This window comes from Pecten maximus, chromosome 6 (genome assembly GCF_902652985.1).
Source record: "Pecten maximus chromosome 6, xPecMax1.1, whole genome shotgun sequence".
In the NCBI taxonomy this organism is placed as follows: Eukaryota; Metazoa; Mollusca; class Bivalvia; order Pectinida; family Pectinidae; genus Pecten; species Pecten maximus.
The window spans coordinates 34,396,043-34,416,296 of record NC_047020.1 but is presented as its reverse complement, the minus strand read 5'-3'; the positions used below and the strand labels follow the sequence as shown (position 1 = coordinate 34,416,296).

The following is a 20,254-nucleotide window of genomic DNA, read 5'->3' as shown; positions in this document are numbered from 1 at the left end:
TTTTGGTTATTATGTAGTAAGTTAAGATCCCTGAATTTGATTCAACCTAACTTATTTCAACAAACTTCATAGGTTACAAAGGATAACCTCTTACCCCATGTTATAAACAAGTATCGTAACTGCCACAAGTTAAATCTCTACCTCAAAGACATATATTCAACCTTTCCCTTAGAAAGGCTCAGTGTTATGAAAATAAGTTTTCTTCAATATTACAGGAATTTTGTAAAATTCTTTAAAAAATTATCAGCATGGAAATACCGATTTATGAAAGTTAACCAGAAATGCAATCCAGAAGCTAACATAGTAATGCTCGCTCTCGCCTAAACCTAAACCGATGTAAGTAAGTCATCAAAGGGACATAACTCACAGGGAAGAAATCCTCAAAATCAAACACTAGTGCAAAACTACTTCAGGTATTGATGATATGTACAAATCTTATTCTGGGAATATAGAGGAGTACTTCAGACAATCTCAGGTCTACATACAGATCAACATCCAAACAGCCCGATCTCTGGTCTACATACAGATCAACACCCATTCACCTCGATCTCTGGTCTACATACACATCAACATCCATACAGCAGATTCATACCGGTACAACTGGTACAAACCTGATAGAGGAATGCACTGTACATGTTAGTCTGTATCAGTCTGCATCTATATATCCAACCACTCCATGTATGTTGACAACGTACGACTGAAATTCACTTAAATGTAACAGCAAATGTCTATCAAAGTTTACAAATGTGAAACTTTGAAAGCCAGTTTCCCTTGATATTGTGTTGCGGTTAAAACTATGATATGAAGAAAGTTCCAGATCTATGCCAGTCAATCATATTTCAGGTTCTTTTGGTTTGGTTTGGTTTATTTTGTTTAACATCCTATTAACAGCCAGGGTCATTTAAGGACATGCCTGATTTCGGAGGTGGAGGATAACCAGAGTAGCCTGGAGAAAACCCACCGGCCTACAGTCAGTACCAGGCAACTGCCCCACTTGAGTTTCGAACTCGCAACCCAGAGGTGGAGGGCTAGTGATAGGTTCAGTAAGTGAAAGCAACCATACTGTAAAAGGAAAAACATAATAATGGTAGGACTACAAGAAGGTAAAACAGTGCAAACTGACCTTGAGAGCTGTCCTGTTCCACACCGTGACCTCGTGACCCGACCTCAGAAGATTCATCACCATGCCTTGTCCCATAATTCCTAGTCCAAGGAAGCCTATCCTCGACGGTGTAGGGATGACTGTTTTAGCTGCAGCTCGTGATTTTAGCAGTGTCTCCTCGATCTGAGTCCCTGCTGACGACATTGGATTACCAGACATATCGGGAGAGGAATGAGAACTCCTCACTGGAGAGTCCTTCTCTGGGGACATCATGTTCTCCTCCGATATGCGCTGTAAGGGGAGGTAACTCTTGACATTACAAACACACTCGTAATACAGGTATCATACAAGGTAGGATTCAACTCATATACACTTCTGATATAAACATTGTTAAAATTCAATTCTCTATTAAACCCAGCTTTGAAATGTCAACTTCAGTAACTCTCTTTTTAATCTTTACCACCAATACCTTCTAATTCTAGATATTTTTTCTATATTTTCCCTATGGAAATTTATATGAAGAATGATGAAACTAGAGCCTAGTATTTTGAATGAAGCTCTGAACGATTGTTTAAACAGGGATTAATCTAGAATTTATGGGAAACTACCCTTTTTGGACCATAGGGGAAAATCAGTTCTGAAAAGGGGAAATTTAAACATCAAAGTTTCAGTTTTTTGGCATTAAAAACACATTTTCCAAGTAAAAACAGCAAATAGTTAATTAGGAAGGCAAATCTGTAGTATTCGGTCTACATTGATCCCTGGTTTAACCATACATATCAGATATGATAGATAGTAATGTTCTAATTAATGGATCTAGCCGATGGTTACTTGATTAAAGTCAGAACAATTAAACATTATTGGCTACGTGACTACAAATCATAACACACATCGTCTTAGCATATTGTCATCTATACAACCAGAATTTACATCCACCTAAGACTGGAATTATTCAAGGTTTGGAAACCTTTCAGGGTTCGGTTACATTAACGGGGACAAACATTTCCAATCCAAGGTCCATATATAGATATTTGTATACTCGTTATATATGTATTGGGTTTAGTAAATAATAACGTTGGTATGGTCCAAAATAGGTACTGGATCCGAACAAACGTTCACTGGATTACTAAAAATAGATGTATGATCAGTGAAGTAATAGAGATAGCACAGACAAGCACATTGTTGAATGTTCAAGGTCATCTGCCCCATTATCAAGTAGAAGATCACTCTGGACCGAATTCATTTTTTTTTTTTTTTTTCCCTTTATTTTCCCACTTTATTATGTATCAAATTGAAAACAAAGAGATTTTTGGTGAGTTAAGATGTCCATACAAAGAATTTTTTTTATCTTGATATTGCGTTATGATGTCCATCCTAGGAATATTTTTATCTTGACAGTGAGTTTAGATGTCCATACTAAGATTTTTTTTATCTTGATGGTGTGTTAAGATGTCCATACTAAGAATTGTTTCATTTTGACAGTGAGTTAAGTTGTCCATACTAAGATTTTTTTTATCTTGATGGTGAGTTAAGATGTCCATACAAAGAATTTTTTTATTTTGACAGTGAGTTAAGATGTCCATACTAAGAATCTTTTTTATCTTGATATTGAGTTATGATGTTCATACTAAGAATCTTTTTTATCTTGATGGTGAGTTAAGATGTCCATGCTAAGAATCTTTTTTATCTTGATGGTGAGTTAAGATGTCGATACTTAGATTTTTTTTATCTTGATATTGAGTTATGATGTCCATACTAAGATTTTTTTTATCTTGATATTGAGTTATGACGTCCATACTACAATATAAATCCAGGTTGATTAACATAGGACTGGCCTTCCTGGCAAACCGAGCTACACAAAAGTTTAAAACCAGTTACCCAGCATACAGAGTCACTAGACCAAAAGTTCTGGATGATTAGATTGACACTATGTAGTAGTCTAACTATAAGTTTGGTTAAATTTGGATTTACACTTTTTGAACAACAAATATAAAACTTTCAAGTCAACTTGATGATGACACCTTAGTCTCACTTTTGGGAATATTTGATGCTGATAGGATCAAATACAAACTAAATTTCCTAGTGAAATTCACTGAGAAAACCTTACAAATCTATATTTCTGATGAAACTCAAACACTTCCTGATATGTGATAACACTTGTTGGACAGAGTTAGCAGTTTTTCAATTCATAATAACATTCTATCAGACATCATCAACATGATCCTCATCAGGGAACAAGGGTTCACCGGAACAGAATAGACAATACTACATTTCAAAGTTCAGATAACATTCACCGGAACAGATTGGACAATTCTACATTTCAAAGTTCAGATAACATTCACCGGAACAGATTGGACAATTCTACATTTCCAAGTTCAGATAACATTCACCGGAACAGATTGGACAATTCTACATTTCCAAGTTCAGATAACATTCACCGGAACAGATTGGACAATACTACATTTCCTATTTCAGAACACACATTCCCTTGAATAGATACAACAATTCTACATTCCAGATAATATTTGCTGGAATACATTGAAATAAATTGCTCAATATCATTATCATTCGTAAGAGGTTACATTTCATCATCTCACTTGTAATATGACTTTTCCTGAAAACACCACACTTGACACATCAATTCTACCAGCCCTGTCAGAATTTAGTTTTAACACAGATGCTGACAAATCTCTTAAACTCTGAACATACTTTCCAAGCCAAATATGAACAAACATCTGAACCTTGAAGATACTTTCCAAGCCAAATATGAACAAACGTCCGAACCTTGAAGATACTTTCCAAGCCAAATATGAACAAACATCTGAACCTTGAGGATACTTTCCAAGCCAAATATGAACAAACGTCCGAACCTTGAAGATACTTTCCAAGCCAAATATGAACAAACGTCCGAACCTTGAGGATACTTTCCAAGCCAAATATGAACAAACGTCCGAACCTTGAAGATACTTTCCAAGGCAAATATGAACAAACTTCCGAACCTTGAAGATACTTTCCATGACAAATATGAACAAACATCCGAGCCTTGGAGATACTTTCCAAGGCAAATATGAACATACGTCTGAACCTTTTAAGATACTTACCGAGGCAGATGCTGATAATTCTGCTTTAGTCTTTGGTTTGATTTTTGTTGAGTCGGCTGTAGACAAAGATTTACTGGGAGACCCATGCACTTTAGAAACCATTTTCTGTTTCTTAAATCTCGGCTCTCCTCCAACTCCTGCTGGACGTTTGACGGGGAATCTTTTTGGTGTGAGGGAACCTGTACTCTGTAATCAAACACAGCGTCATACAGAAAAACATACAGGATATCGTACATCACTCGTCCGGTTAGTGGTAAAGTTAGGGATGTCAGGAACACTAACCATTTACATGTTTTATAGAAAAACATACAGGATATCGTACATCACTCACCCGGCTAGTGGTAAAGTTAGGGATGTCAGGAACACTAACCATTTACATGTTTTATAGAAAAACATACAGGATATCGTACATCACTCGTCCGGTTAGTGGTGAAGTTATAGAGGAAGGATGTCAGGAATGTTTACCATTTACATGTTTTATAGAAAAACATACAGGATATCGTACATCATTGTAATCAATCACAGTGTCATACAGAAAAACATACAGGATATCGTACATCATTGTAATCAATCACAGTGTCATACAGAAAAACATACAGGATATCGTACATCATTGTAATCAATCACAGTGTCATACAGAAAAACATACAGGATATCGTACATCATTGTAATCAATCACAGTGTCATACAGAAAAACATACAGGATATCGTACATCATTGTAATCAATCACAGTGTCATACAGAAAAACATACAGGATATCGTACATCACTCGTCCGGTTAGTGGTAAAGTTAGGGAGGAAGGATGTCAGGAATGTTTACCATTTACATGTTTTATAGAAAAACATACAGGATATCGTACATCACTCACCCGGCTAGTGGTAAAGTTAGGGATGTCAGGAATGTTAACCTTTTACATGTTTTATGGATCATAATCGCCTTACTATGCAGTGAAATTTAAAATAAAACTGTGGTAAATTTGAGAATAATTTTAAAATATTTTCAACACTCAATTGTCATTTTATCATACCTAGAGATGAGTTTGGATGCAAAAAAATGTAATCTTAAACATGGTAAAAGATGGAAATTTTATACCTTATATTTCCACACTAAAATTCCATTGATAGTACTCCAAGACCTCTAGGGGTTGTTTTATAGCAAATAGAAGGAGTGTTGGATCTATATTTATTGACCAAGATTAACTTTCATAAACTATCTCAAAAACTGATGTAACAAGGATGTCAGGTGAATAAAATGGTACCCATTGAAAATATTTGGTCATATTGTATCACAATATACAGCAGTACTTTGAAACTGTATCATTACTACCCAGTAATAAGTACAATATCAAGATATTGTAAAAGTGTTATTCCAATTGATCAATTTCGTTGACGCCTGGTCATTTGTACTTGACCATCAATTAATCGATCCTTCGTTTATCATCATCGATCATGTTTCAACTAATAATAGTTTTTTGTACCTTTCAACAAGAACTAAATCTCGGTTACTTAATTAACAGCATCAGCTAAGTTGCGGGAGTTTGTTTATATCAAAACCTACAAAGTCCCACAAAACAGTGATGCTGATTGGTGGAATGCTCCAACCAACAACCAATCATAACTAGCATTTCAAAAGTAAAGCTATCTTGTATAAAATCAGCAAAACTGAACAGTAAGCCTGATGAAAAAAATGAAACTATAAACCATCCCTGGACTGCTGTTGAAAATTCTTCAAACATTTCAGGATCAGGCATTTGGAAGTCTGGGCTCCAGTGTTGTTCCCCGAAACTTTGAATTATAAAACTTTCTACGGAAGTGTGATTGATCTTATAGGTAAGTTGTGTTGGGTAACATGTCAACGACGGGATTTTATGTCATATAAGGACAATAAAACATGAATGAAAATTAACATTGGCCAATTAATAAGTTAATTTTACATGAGTATCTTGACAGTTTGATATGCTGAACACCATTACCAACATTCTATGACAGGGTTTCCCTGGTAAACGAAACCAAAAGTAGACAGCGAAAAACAGGTGTACTGTTAACATAAAATGTTTTAGGCCTATGTTATAACTGGGGTAGAAAATCTTTCTCTGGGTATGCCTCAGGACAGATCACAACTATTTCTTTTTCTTTGGACCATGACCACAAATTTAAGACATCTGCTGAATGACAGACTGTCTAAAAAAGCTTCTGACACTCGATTATGATAATCAATTGTCTTCTCTTAAGTCTTCTTCTGCATGTGTAACTTGACTTTATATCATGAGTGACAGAATGTGTCATTTTAAAAATAATGATCAATCATGGTTTTACAAGTGGTTCACAATACAGAAAGTGTACTTTAATGAAGTGTTATCACAATCTAAGCTATCCTACCTTTCTGGATATAGTGTCTTTGGGTTTCATCAACGGTTTTACAGTAGAATCGAGGGACTGCAAAATGAAAAAGAAATGTATTATTCCATACATCTATCCGATGGAATTGCCTTCCAAATCACCATTCTACAATATTGCTCTTATGGGACACAACGGAACACTATCAAACCAGTCAGGCATGGGATAAGAATATTTGACCAGTTAGAAAGGAGACAGAATTGAGATAATAATTAATTTTATCTCTCAGAATCCTGATATAATTGTGCATGCTGCTTCAATGATACATTCAGTATAATTGGGTGGAGCAATATTGTGTTTGCAAGTTATTGAATTAACTTCAAACAAATCAATCAGCTACGAAATTGATGGTCATATATAGTCCTATGAAAGAATAAGGGTGAAAAGCTGGTTTTAAGAAAAATCTAACTGTGAAGCCGTGTGTGGTAAATCCTCATCTCCATGGTAAATCCTCATCTCCATGGTAAATCCTCATCTCCATGGGTCGGTATGTACCATATTGTATACAATTAACCTATCATTATGTCAGGTTCACTAAGGAAAGTCTGATTTACAGTAGTGATTTTAACCATTCTGCACACAAAACTGGTTCATTATTCAGGTTCCAGTGGAATTGTTATGCCAATGTTTATTATAAAGAAGAAGTAATGCTGTACGATGCAATTCAGTTTAATATCAGGAGGTTATCAGTTTACAGAAAAGTCAGTTTGGGGAATTTCCACTTAAATAGAAAGTTTGAAATATATCTGACATAAGTAAAACTCTTTATATACCGGGTAACTGTGACATGATGTAGAGATCTCCAGTAAAATAAAATTGACATATTGTCAAAGCTGAAGATTAACAAATATATAAAAATAACTGGCTTTATTAAATTTTGCAAACAGAAAAAAGAACAAAGCAAAACAATTTTCACAGCAATTAAATACAAAAATATACAGTGTAAAAGCATTTAAATGACCAAATAAAAACTTATCTCACCATTCGATCTGCTTTTCTTTGTTTGCTTTTGAAGATTTTGTTTGTTGTGGGGGACTTTATCTAAGGAAATCAAGACATGCATAAAATTACAGCTCACAAAAATGTACAATTAACACAGAGCTAAAATTTACACAACAAAAGTAAAACAACGAAAGTAAAACAACAAAATTTACACAACAAAAGTAAAACAATCCAATCAAGTTCTCTGTGAATTTGAAGCTTTCTATTTTTACCATGAGCTTAGCATTCTAAAGTAACCAATCAGAACATCCAGCAGATCCTTGAGGGTTAAAGTAACCATTGAGAACATCCAGTAGATCCTTGAGGGTTAAAGTAACCAATCAGAACATCCAGTAGATCCTTGAGGGTATGTTTCTGACTCTCCAAAATCAAATTTGACTGTTGGGTTTGAAAGCACGTCTATTTGACATACGTTATGACCCTTCAGATTTCTGAGAAATAGTGATTTGACAACTGAAATTGCTGAATCTCAAGGGTCAAATGGATGTCCTGCAAATATCTTGGGAGTTTGTAAAATACAGTGGACCCGCATTAGTCCTAAAATATCAGAAAACCTTCAAATCCAAGTACTTTGAAGTATCAGATATAGGTTTTTTGTTAATGCAGATTCAATCCCTTGGCCTATACTGTATGTATGGAAAAATGGGAGTGGTTTCAGTAGCAACATGTTTTAGTCTTACAACGTTTTTATTTAATATGTTACAACTTAAATCACATGTTTTCTTTACAACATTATTCTTCATTTTCAAAAGACAGTAAGTTCAGATTTCAAATGTATTCACTCATTCACACTTAAAAGAGTGACTCAAAAGATCATTATATAAAGTAGATATTGGAACATGGCTGACAAAGAATTGACTTATATATATATACAGTAAAACATGTTTAGTACGAACACGCTTATAGCGATTTTATGGATATTGCGAGCTGATTCCGATTCCCCAGCTATTCTCCATCTTACTTCTATGTAATTCTATAATTATATTCTATAATTTCATTCTATAATGAACCAATTTAGTGGTCCCGTCGGCAGAAATTCCGTGTTATTTTAACACTATAGTACGAACCCATCTTCCGAAGTTGTAAAGTCAAATCCTGGTGATCACGATCGTGTTACCGAGAGGCGACCGAGGGCACATTTCAGGGTATATATTTTGTACCGCTATCAAATCTGTGAGTTGTGTTTTCGGTGACTTTTGAATAAAGTGAGTTGTTTTATCGACGTTTATGTCGAGTTGTTAATCCATTCTTAGATGTCTTAGTGTGTACACAGTACATGTATGTTTCGCAATGGCTTTATCATCAAGCGACTGAGAGCTAGTGAAAACGAGGCTTCTGGGATAAAGGTCACCGCGACCAATTTCGTCAGTAATACTAGGGAGGTGACTGATGCAGATGTTGTAAAAGACGTTATGAATGTTTCGGACAGTGAAGACGAGGAGAAAAAAGAGACAGACAAAGAACATTCCGTAATCAGAGGTGCCACGGCGAGTGATTACTTACACGAGACAAGCCGTTTTCTGGAGTCTCAAAATGATACATATACATCAGATGTTTTTAGTACTTTGTAGACATTTGCCTTACGGGAAAAGTTTCAGCAGTAAGTTATAACTGACTTAAAATAATTGTATCACTTTCAATTCGTACTTGCTTGTAATTTTATTTTTATATTTTCATACAGCAAAGTTTTTAGGAAAAAACAATAAAATTCATAATACACGTTATACGAACTATCAATATAACGAACTGATTCAGTTAGTCCCTTTGGATTTGTTATTACCGTGTTTTACTGTATAGATATTACATTATAAAGCATAGGCTGATCCAGGAATTTGGTTTGGGGGTACATTTTTACATATTTTTTTTCCTGGAATGCCCATATATTTTTTAATATTTCTACCAAATATATGATGAAATTCTTAGTTTTTAAATCCAGAATAATATTTTATGGAGTAAAATTTGGACATTGCAGTTCAGATAAACAATCCTGATACCTCATCAATTGATAATAACTTAATAAAACCAACATTTTCTAGAAATCCGATATCAGCATGTTTGTCTCATATAGGAATGCAGCACTAGATAGATCCACAAGGCTTCAACTGAGTAAATTTTGTAGTGTTAGGAATCACTACAAACTTCATGATCAATCAACTCCATTTCTTAAATGATAGATGGATCAATTATTGATTGGTCTTAGAACAGAAAGGAAAACATCTGTAAAAATATCAACCAAAAGAGGGGGAAATGTTGTGGATACGTTTTATGGTATCTAGCTAAGTTTTGAAATGTTCTTTCATTTTACCAGTGATATTGTTCACTTATTAATTGTTTTATTTGGCTCTAAATCTTGAAAAAATGTCCATGTCATAGTAAAACCATGATCAATCACAAAAAATCATGATCGATTTAGTCATAGTCAGAAGTAAAATGACTAACCATCGATTAAACTGATAAATTGTATGTAACAACAATACAATTTAGTGTTATTTTTCCTTAGACAGCCATGTCAAGCTTGTTCCATCTCTACTTATTTATATTTTTCACCACATGTTCACAGAAAGCATGCACAACCTACTGTGATCATGCAACAACAGTTGTAAGAAGACAACATATCTTGCTGTCAGTGGATTGAAATTCGGATTTAGCAAAAACTGATCTCTGTCAGTGGAATAATTGTATTTTAGTGTAAATCTGGGTCAAACCTCTTAATTTTTTGTAGTTACTGGTACTGACTCTCTGTGTTTAGTACAATGTATACTTGTTTTATTGAAACCACAGCTACCTTAGTGAAAATGTAATGCCAACCACTAATCAAATATGAACAAAATATTCTTGAGAAAAACACCTCAAATTACTGTCATCATCACTAAAGGGATATTTCACACAAGTTAGGATTTCATTTTATAAAGCATCTACTCATGTTAAATAATACACCTTTGTAACCCAAGGTTATTATTGTACGCTGTATGTGTCAGGTCCCTGTGCGGTATACTGGGTGACATGTACTTATTTTACTTGTGAATCGTATTGTGGTGTTATATCCGTACTTGTTACCTGTCATGAGTGTTAACTTTGACCTCGGACATGCACGTTTCATCTGACAGATGAGTGTGGACATGACACTCGACGAGCGGCATGACTTTCTCTCTTACTTTCACTGTACCTGCGCAGTGAGCTTTCCTGCTAAATCTCCTATCCTTTACCGATCACTCTACAACTGCTATCCGTGAGGGTCAGTTGTGTCACCCTGAACATCACTATAACCATATAGTAATATACAGTGGAACTTTGTTAACTCGAAGTCGACGGGACCACGAAAAAACTTCGAGTGTTCGAATTAAGCGAGTTATCATTTTTGGTGAAAAGTTTGGTCAATATTTGTCAACATTATATAATCATTATAACTTCGCTCTGTCGCTCATCAGTTTAGTGTGAAGACTGGTCAATACATGTAAATATATATGTAATGTTTCGTTATGTTACTTGTAATTTGGTGTAGTTTTGCCGATATACAGTCACAATAAAGTTTCTTTCACTTAGTCACTTCAAGAACGATCTGATGTCCAAGTAATGTTTGCAAAAGGTAAACGATAAAACGGAATTCGACAAAATAACAAGTTATTCATGTCCAATCAAATACCCGGTAACCGTTTGAGTTTAACACAGATCGCATGCAAAACGTAACAGAACCATTACTTTTTATTGAACATATAAAATACTGTTTGATCGGCCTACTTACTTTTTATTGATAACCACGCCATTTTCATGTGTATTAGCACCGGAAGTTAGGCTGCGCATGTGCGTATAAAATGTTACTGTAACTGAGCAGGCGTTTTATCCGATTTAATAGACAGCACTGATCGTTACAGTTGTACTCTGAACACCTTGGCAGTAATTACGCTATAGTTTCAGCAGTTTAAAGATTTAATAGGCGCCGGTGACTGTTTCATTTCTACACCTGTAAAAACATCAGCCGGGTAGATCTACCGATGTGTCAGAGATTAGTTCCGCTTGAGCGAACGGGTAGATGAGTTGTTGACTATCGTGTGTACTAATATCGGCGACCGCCTTAGGAAATTACTTGATGTAAGTAAAGCAGTACTTTTTATCACCAAGACATGTTGTTATAAGATTCAACCGACAATTTCTTTTATGAATTTATGAAACACTTATAATAGCATGTAGGTTAGTAGTGCCGATATGTTCAGTATTACAAACGGAATTTAGCTCTTAAAAAATGTCGGCGTTTACCACCGATTGACGAAAATTATACTTCGAGTTATTCGATCATTTCAAATAGGATTTTTATTGTTGGGACCAAATTTTCACTTCGTATTATCCGAGTTCTTCGAGTTTTCCAAGTTTTCTTTACTAAGATAAAGAGAGAATTCGGCCGGGACCGACGAGGTACTTCGAGTTAAGCGGGGTATTCGAGTTATCCGAGTTCGAGTTAACGAAGTTCCACTGTATCATATCCAGCTGAGGGGATCTGGAAGCCTGGTAAGCATAGCGTCGGTGCGAATGGGAGTGAGGGTGTGCTTGATTTGGTGTATACCTGTGTATGGGTACAAGGTCGGAGAGAGTGTGTATGTAAATTTGAGTAATGTGTTTGTTTTTGTGTTACAGGTCTTTGTATTGCATACTAATAAAACTGTTGAAACGGAAGAACCCTGATTGCCTTTCTATATATGAACCGTTTGACACCTCAATTGTATGATATCTAATTTGTGGAAATTCTTTATAGATCAAAGTACTAACATCCACGTGGCCCTGGATATATTTCAACAAATTTGCTTTCAATCGGAATCCCTTGTCATTTTCTATCTTAGCAGACATAGGCAAGGTATTCCCATAGGTTTGTATTGATTTAGTCAAACAGTTTGAAATATTTAGGTACATTGTAAAAACAACAGGAAATAAGCTTTACAAGTGAAGAGTTTACTCAATTTGTACAAAACATCCCTGTCAGTAAGCCTATAAATGGTCTGGGGAGGATCACTACAAATGATACAAAAGACAACTCTGTCAACTGTGGACTTAAAGTGACACCATAATCATAGTATTACGACTTCATTTATTTACCGTGTTGCATTCCCAAAATGCATTTCTATGTTAGTAATTAAAATATCCAGGTTAATGATATGAATTACACTATGGAAATCCCTCAAATCCTTTCCCCAACAAAACCATTCATATTTCAAGTTTTCTAGGCAGGATATTTCAAAATCAATGCGGGTCCACTGTAAAAATATATATTGCTACAGGAGGTGTAGGACATAAAAAATGGTGGAGAAAAATGTAAGTCTGATTGACCTACTTCTTTCTTCACAAAATTGTTGAAAAGAGCACAAAAACAACAGCATTAAAAGTAGTGACTGTGTTGAGACTTTGCATTATCAGTCAAACAGATTATGCAACATGAAATACTGAAATAGTCATGGAGAGGAGGTGGATAATACCTGTACCTTTTTGCCAGTGAGGGGTTCTCGGGTGTAGTCTTTCTGGGGGGAGGGAGATTTGTGGGGGAAGATCTGTGCCAATTCTTCATCAATTGAAGGAAGCTCTACAGCAATCATTGTTTTCTGCAAAAGGTAAAAGTAGAAAGAATTCAGGGCATGGCAAAAGCACTTGTCCCCTCGTCACGAGAAGCAGATTTTGACAACAGACAGGGAAGTGATTTTTAATGTTAGTCTGTTGGACAAGTAGATTTGTTTTCATGATATTCCATTAATTTTTAAAATAATTCTGCATACCTTTCAATTGGCTGTTATGCCAATCCTTACCTCACCAGTTTTTGTGTCTAAATAATACTGGTTATGCACTGTATCGAGTACGACCCTATCACCTGGTTCTTGCCTTATCATCGACTGATTTTTGAGAATGTAGTGTTGTCTCCAATGTATTTTAATAGTGTATTTTAATAATGATGCTGTAATTATACTTCTGAAACACAAAAACCTGGTGTTCTTTCCTTTACCCCTCAGAAAAGTTGTGCTTTTCCACAGTAATATGCATGTTGTTTAAACTATTGCAGAACAAGTTCAATTCAATTCATATTATTAATGCTTGTTGGCCCAGATGGAACCACATGAGGGGGGCATGTATGTTGTTTAAAGTATAATGAACAGTTCAACCAAAAATAGCCAGTACAAAGTTTATCAAAGACTGATTTTGTAAAGATACCAGATTTAAACACCTAGACACTCCCAGTTCACTGTCTTACTGTAGTTGGCTGAGCCTTCAAAGCATCCTCTATGGCCTCCACAGCCTCCTTGAATCCCTTTGGAATGCGATTATTCAGCTTGAATTTATTTCTGTGATCAGAGTAAAGGTACACATTGTCCTCAGGAATCCAGGCACTACAAATAAACCAGATGTCACCTCAATCTCTAATAATGACAGGTAATTAACATAATGATTAATGTAATTGTCTTACACATGTGATCATTGTATAATATAATAATTACATATCCCATGAATATTGAAGTGAAATCATAGAAATAACACATTTGTACCAAATTATTGTGAAAGGACGATATTATCATTGGATTTCTCAATTCAGAAAATAAAAAGAAGAAAAGCTTAAGACATGTTAAGACATCACAAAAATGAAGAGAGGATTATGGCTCTGACTTAATTTCATACAGATTGTTTAAAAATGTGTGGGTTATATTCATATTTTCATTATTTATCATATAAACTTGTAAGTCACAAACTGGCCTAGAGATCTTGGTTATCAACACAAACTTACTAGTTCTCTGAACCAAAGAAGAAAACAAAATGGTGTGGTTTCTTGTTAGAGGGGCGTTTGACTTCATTTTTTGGCTCAATAATCTGAAACAAAAATGAAATAATGGTCATAAAATATAAAATGTTAAACTCTAATATCTAACTATCGAATCCAACTAAAAACAACAATTAAACCTTAATACCCAAAGTATATATACATACGTACTAGCAATGAGTTCATTTTAATATCTTGGAATTTAAATGTTCCCAAACTGGATGTCATTGATCATGAAATATCACACAAGTTTAACTTCAGTATGCACAGCATGTACATGTAATTATCTATCTACATATTTTAAGGCAGAGAAAACAAAATGAGATATATGTAAAAACACAAGTTCTCATAAGCTATGTTTAGCTAATTATGTTATGTTCAAACAGGGACAATGCATCTAAATTTAAAGTTGTCATATTTAATTGAGTTGTCATTGGGATTTCTATTCCTTACATTGTATAGCAAACCCCATCACTGCAATCCTTAAAAATTCAACTAAAAAACATATGTCCTTGATATAAATATTTTCTTCATATATGTACGGTATACATGTACATTTTTATATGTGTGTTTAAATAAATTTGAATATAAACTTTATTTACTTTACAACAATTGCAAAACAAGTTATATCAACTTATATTAATAACGCTTGTTGGCCCGGATGGAAGTGCTCATGGGACTTTACTGTGGAAGGAAACTGGGATTTATTAATTTACATATACTTTTATGTGGCGATATAGATTTATCTCAAGATATTAATCTATATATCTTAAATCATGTTTACTTATATATAATGAGCACTAAAAGATTTCAACTATTATGATTATGTTCCTCATCATAATTTTTCATGTCTTTCCTTTATGAAATTGTGTGTGAGTGTGAAAGGTGTGCTGTTTAGACTATGTATAATTATTATACCTATCTGCAACCGGTCTATGGAAAAGACTTATATAGGGTAATCCTGTTGTCTGATCCTATTATTTCATATATATAAATATTTAAAATAAAACTTAACAAATGATAATAATATACATAAATAATATCTAAATTTCTAATATAATTAGGTTTATTGATTGTATGTATATTGAACATGTATTTGTATATATTTGGAATAATAAAATAATTTTTGAATTGAATTGAAAAACTGGAGTACCCGGGGGAAAACCATGTGGTCGGGCAGGTGACCCCATACCTTTTCATGTCTGATAGGGGAATCGAACCCTGGTCGCCTAGGTGAAAAGCAAGTGCCACCCGACCACCCAAATACTGTATATGTGATCAACATTTCTTATATGGTGTGATTATTATTACTATCATAACTCTGGTTTATTATCTTGATGTCTATTATTAATTCAATTTGTACATGGTTTACATGAATCAGTGTATTGTAATTTGTTTAAGCAATTTCAAACGGTCACCTATCTAGTACTATGTATCCATGTATTGTACATCAGAGTTGTGGTTTAAACTGTTATTTTAGGGCTATGTGAAAGATTTGCATCATGCTAAACATGTTACCCTTATTAAACAAAGAATTATCATTATAAAAGTTACATTATTGGATTTTCTTATGACCACTTCTGTTAATTCTACATTAACAATTTAAACATCTAATCTATATTACTGTCAACTCATGATGTTTTGATTTGTTTTACCAAGTTATCAACCTTTAAGTTTGGAAACAATAACCATTTTTGACAGCTACTTCTTACATTATAGAAGAAAATAGAAATAGAAGCTGAGCTTGAGCAAAACATGGAAGCAATATGGGTTTCTTTCAATTTATTTGATGCATGTCAGGAAATTGTCTTTTTAATCTATATTCCAACAAATGTTCCTTGACTTTTGCAAATTACATTAACAAAATGTGAATTGTAAACCGTTTATATCATGAGAAAACTATTCTGACAAAAAATGTCTTCATATATAAATTATATACACCGTATATATATATATATATATGAATCTTATACAGATTGAGCCAAAAAGAAGCAGTTTGTCATGCATATTTTTTATGCTTTGTGTTTAGTCAATACTATTTGTGTAAATTTTATATTAGATGTGTGTTGTTAAAATTGTGTGTTTGGGTAGCAGAAACTTTAGAATTAATGAATTAAGAAGGGACAACTAGATGAAACTGTTAATTGATATTTTTGCCTAAACCAAACGTTTATTTATAGACATGACGGGGCATTCTTAAATTTATCATTTTCTGCCTAATAGTCTTGTAATATTAACAGAACAATGGGTCAGACAGATGTCTGAAAATAGTAAATGTGTTTGCATAATTCGTAAGTAAATGTAGGGCGGTATAATAAGTTATAGCTTTCTTGTCCATTTTTGTTTCAATGGCCGCTCCCAAACTACCAGCTGGAATCAGCACGTCGGATGGGTTCTCGTTCTTGGCTATGTAAACTACAATATACCCCCGGTTTTCATCGAGCACCGGCTACATCAACTCGTATCTCCTCACCTTTCCAGGCCATGCCGGAAATCCCTTCATCTTGGCCCTGCAAAATAATGAATAATATACATATTTTAGTGTTTTGCGCAACTGAAATCGCGTAATCAAAATCATATAAATCAAATACAACAAATCACTTACCACACAAGATCGTCAACTTCAAATTTGGACTCCATCTTGAAATTTGCATGTGAACAGTGCTTTGTGGGTAATTTTTCGGCGTGGGTAAAGAAACGGTTTTGTTTACTTCTGCAAGGTGGTCAAAGGGAAATAACTCTTCCTATCAATTATTAACTGACGATGGGTCGGAGAACACTTTCATTCAAAGTGAATTAAATGAATATATATAGAAGGAACAAAATACTAAAGATCACACGGAGTTGTTTCTATTTGCTTGAGGCCTGCTTTTCTCATTGCAGACATGATCATATTTTTTCTTCGTCAAATGAACTGTATATTTGATGCTTTTGTGTGCGCCTTTTACTGTTTTCGGTGCTTGTGATGTGATGCGTTTTTTTAGACAAAACACATAGACATGCATAAGCATTTAAGATCTTATGCATGTCTATGGTTTTTGTCTTAAGTTTAAATCTTACCTACCTTTTTGTGTTTGCTTGCCTAACTTAATTTCATGGCCAGGAATTTATTTCGGGATTGTTTACTATTTGCTTGTAAAAAATGTACGTCATTAATAATATGTATGTAAATTGTACACGTCTACAAATAGTTTTTATTTTCAAATTTCAGAACACAGTGTCTATACCATACTACGGGTTTCAACTTACTATAATAACCTGAAATATTCGATATATCAGTGATGAATTTTTCGCCGTTATTCAATATAAGGCCAAGGTACGATTTTTTTTTTTTACAAATTAAGCATGCGATTGTAATGGAGTAATTTACTCGTCTATGATATAACATTTAAATTAAAAACATCATAATCATGTCCACAAGTACCTGTGACTGCCACAGCCGCCTGTCATCAGGGGAACTCGGACTAAAAGACATCCATCTGTCAGCGGGGAAACTCGGCTTACATGACATCCATCTGTCTTAACGTTATATTTAATTCTAGCGTTGAGGCCAGAGGAAACTCGGACTGCCATACATCCGTATATCGGTTATATTTTCTTCAACCTGATTAAAATACTTATCATCATTATAAGTAGACTCTAACGAACGCTGGTGACCAGGAGGTCCATGGATGACATCTTTTGTTTATTGTTTTGTTTAAACATATTCTACTTGAAAATATTCAAAAGGAATTGGACACAAGTCGTATAACTTACAATATACAGTGGTATGTATAAATGTATATATATATGTAAGAAAACATCATCAACATATAAGGTGACAATACACAGTTTCGTATGCCATACCAGTACCCACAATTTACATCAAATAATATTGCCACTATACAATTCACATGCTTGTACTTTTCCAAGACATTTGAGAGTTCATTAGAATATGCGATCATCGGACTGATTTTGTCTAGTCCACGGGAGCTAATGCCTCGTCTGTCAAACACGAAATATAGTACGAGACTTGTACCGTTTCGAGAGAAAAAAATTACGAAGGTAGATTTTTGTAGATTTTTTTCTGTTAAAAAGTGTATACCAATCTGAATGGGGAAAAAACAATACAAATGATTTTTTTTTTTTTTTTTGCAATTAGTTTGAGGTTAACTCGTACATTGACTGGACGCAGATCATAATTACTCTTTGTCGGATATGTAGCACATATTACACTATACTATACATCCTTTCTAATTTGAAACATCAAAAGATGTGGCGAAAACAAAATACCATATGACAAAATTTAGTGCGATACCCACCACAGCAAATGGACAGGAATTTAGGCCCGGTATCAATGAATAATACCCCCCCCCCCCCCCCCCCCTCTCTCTCTCTCTCTCTCTCTCTCTCTCTCTCTCTCTCTCTCTCTCTCTCTCTCTCTCTCTCTCTCTCTCTTTTAAACAAGTTTCGTTACTTTTCGCCCATGCAGAGACGTATTCAAAACACAACAAATGAACAAGGTTTTACCGTCCTCTCCGGAGGAAAGTTAAGAAGTGTTCGATATATCTTTAAATATGTAATGTGTTTTGTTAATCCAGTTCAACTCTTAATTCAGTTCTATTCCGAAATGTTCATAACTTATAGCAGAGACGTGTATATCATATAAGTCTCTGCTTGTAGGATAATAGTATATAACCACAAAGGGACAAATATACCCACTCTTACTTGCTCCATCATACACGTTTTGATATATTTTATTTATTCATTTATTTATTCGTTCGTTCGTTCGTTCGTTCGTTCGTTCGTTCGTTCGTTCGTTCGTTCGTTCGTTCGTTCGTTCGTTCGTTCGTTCGTTCGTTCGTTTATTTATTTATTTATTTATTTATTATAAATTACAACTTCTTCAAAACACATACACATGATATATAGTAATAACAGCATGCCTGTACATTTATTTGACCTACATATTTCATCAATAATCTCTTTATATAGAATTCCATATTCGCCACACTTTATTTCTGTAAAATAATATTCAGATCATTCACCTGACTGACATTCATCCATAAGGCTGTCACAATCTCGTTTAGCATACAGTCATACAAACAGAAAGTAAGAAATATCAATCTTGATACCGTTAACTTACAGAAAAATAGCAATTCACAAGTCATAATTAGCACAATACAATGATAATATTCCAACTTAAACACCATTCGATACAAAGACTTACTTTCTTATGCTTGATAAATTAAAGCAAATTATATACATATATATACAAATTCTAACGATGATGTGATAACAAGCCTTTCCTGAGTTTAGTTGCTAATGTTAAATTCTTTCCTTAAGTTCTCAAAATTTTAACTTTGACTAACTAAATTTAAAAAAACCTATGATTATTACAATAATAAAGATTAATCAAATGTCCTCATAATACATACGTCTAATGATAAAATGTCATCCATCTTCTATATCATTGCCTAAAATACCCTCTGTACATCTCTGTATCTCCCACGTTCTTTTTGCTAGGTCGTGCTCAGATGAAACGGTCATCGAAATAAGTATTTGGCAATCAAAGTTTACTGACCTATGTTAGTATTTCTGAAGTTTAATACTTCAAATTAAATGCTGATATAAAATTCCTTTAGATTATGAATTAACTTTTACAAAAACATCCCTGTTGAAAGTTGTCAAACAATCGGTGTTTGTGGACAATTCTATAAAAATCATCAAATCAGTTACTGGTATATTCAAACATATATCACAGAGGTCGGATTGCTAAAAAAATTAATGGTAAAATTGAAATTATTCTTAAAGATGCTTAACATATCGGTATTTGTTTAGAGGTCTTTGGTATTTTCCATTTATTTTTCTTTAGCAATCAATCAA

At 34.1% G+C, this 20,254-nt stretch overlaps 1 protein-coding gene across 1 annotated transcript in view; it reads right to left on the bottom strand.

Moving 5' to 3' along the window:
- Positions 1-17,037, bottom strand: part of LOC117329623 (putative oxidoreductase GLYR1) — a 48,462-nt gene extending 31,425 nt beyond the window's left edge. The window contains exons 1-9 of the mRNA XM_033887647.1: positions 16,995-17,037; positions 16,863-16,899; positions 14,357-14,439; positions 13,829-13,964; positions 13,071-13,187; positions 7,582-7,641; positions 6,583-6,639; positions 4,204-4,389; positions 1,124-1,393 (exon numbers count right to left, since the gene is read on the bottom strand). Coding sequence (XP_033743538.1) covers positions 1,124-1,393; positions 4,204-4,389; positions 6,583-6,639; positions 7,582-7,641; positions 13,071-13,187; positions 13,829-13,964; positions 14,357-14,439; positions 16,863-16,899; positions 16,995-17,029 — 981 coding nt within the window. The 5' untranslated portion in view covers positions 17,030-17,037. The remainder of the gene's footprint in view (positions 1-1,123; positions 1,394-4,203; positions 4,390-6,582; positions 6,640-7,581; positions 7,642-13,070; positions 13,188-13,828; positions 13,965-14,356; positions 14,440-16,862; positions 16,900-16,994) is intronic.
- Positions 17,038-20,254: the final 3,217 nt, after the last annotated feature.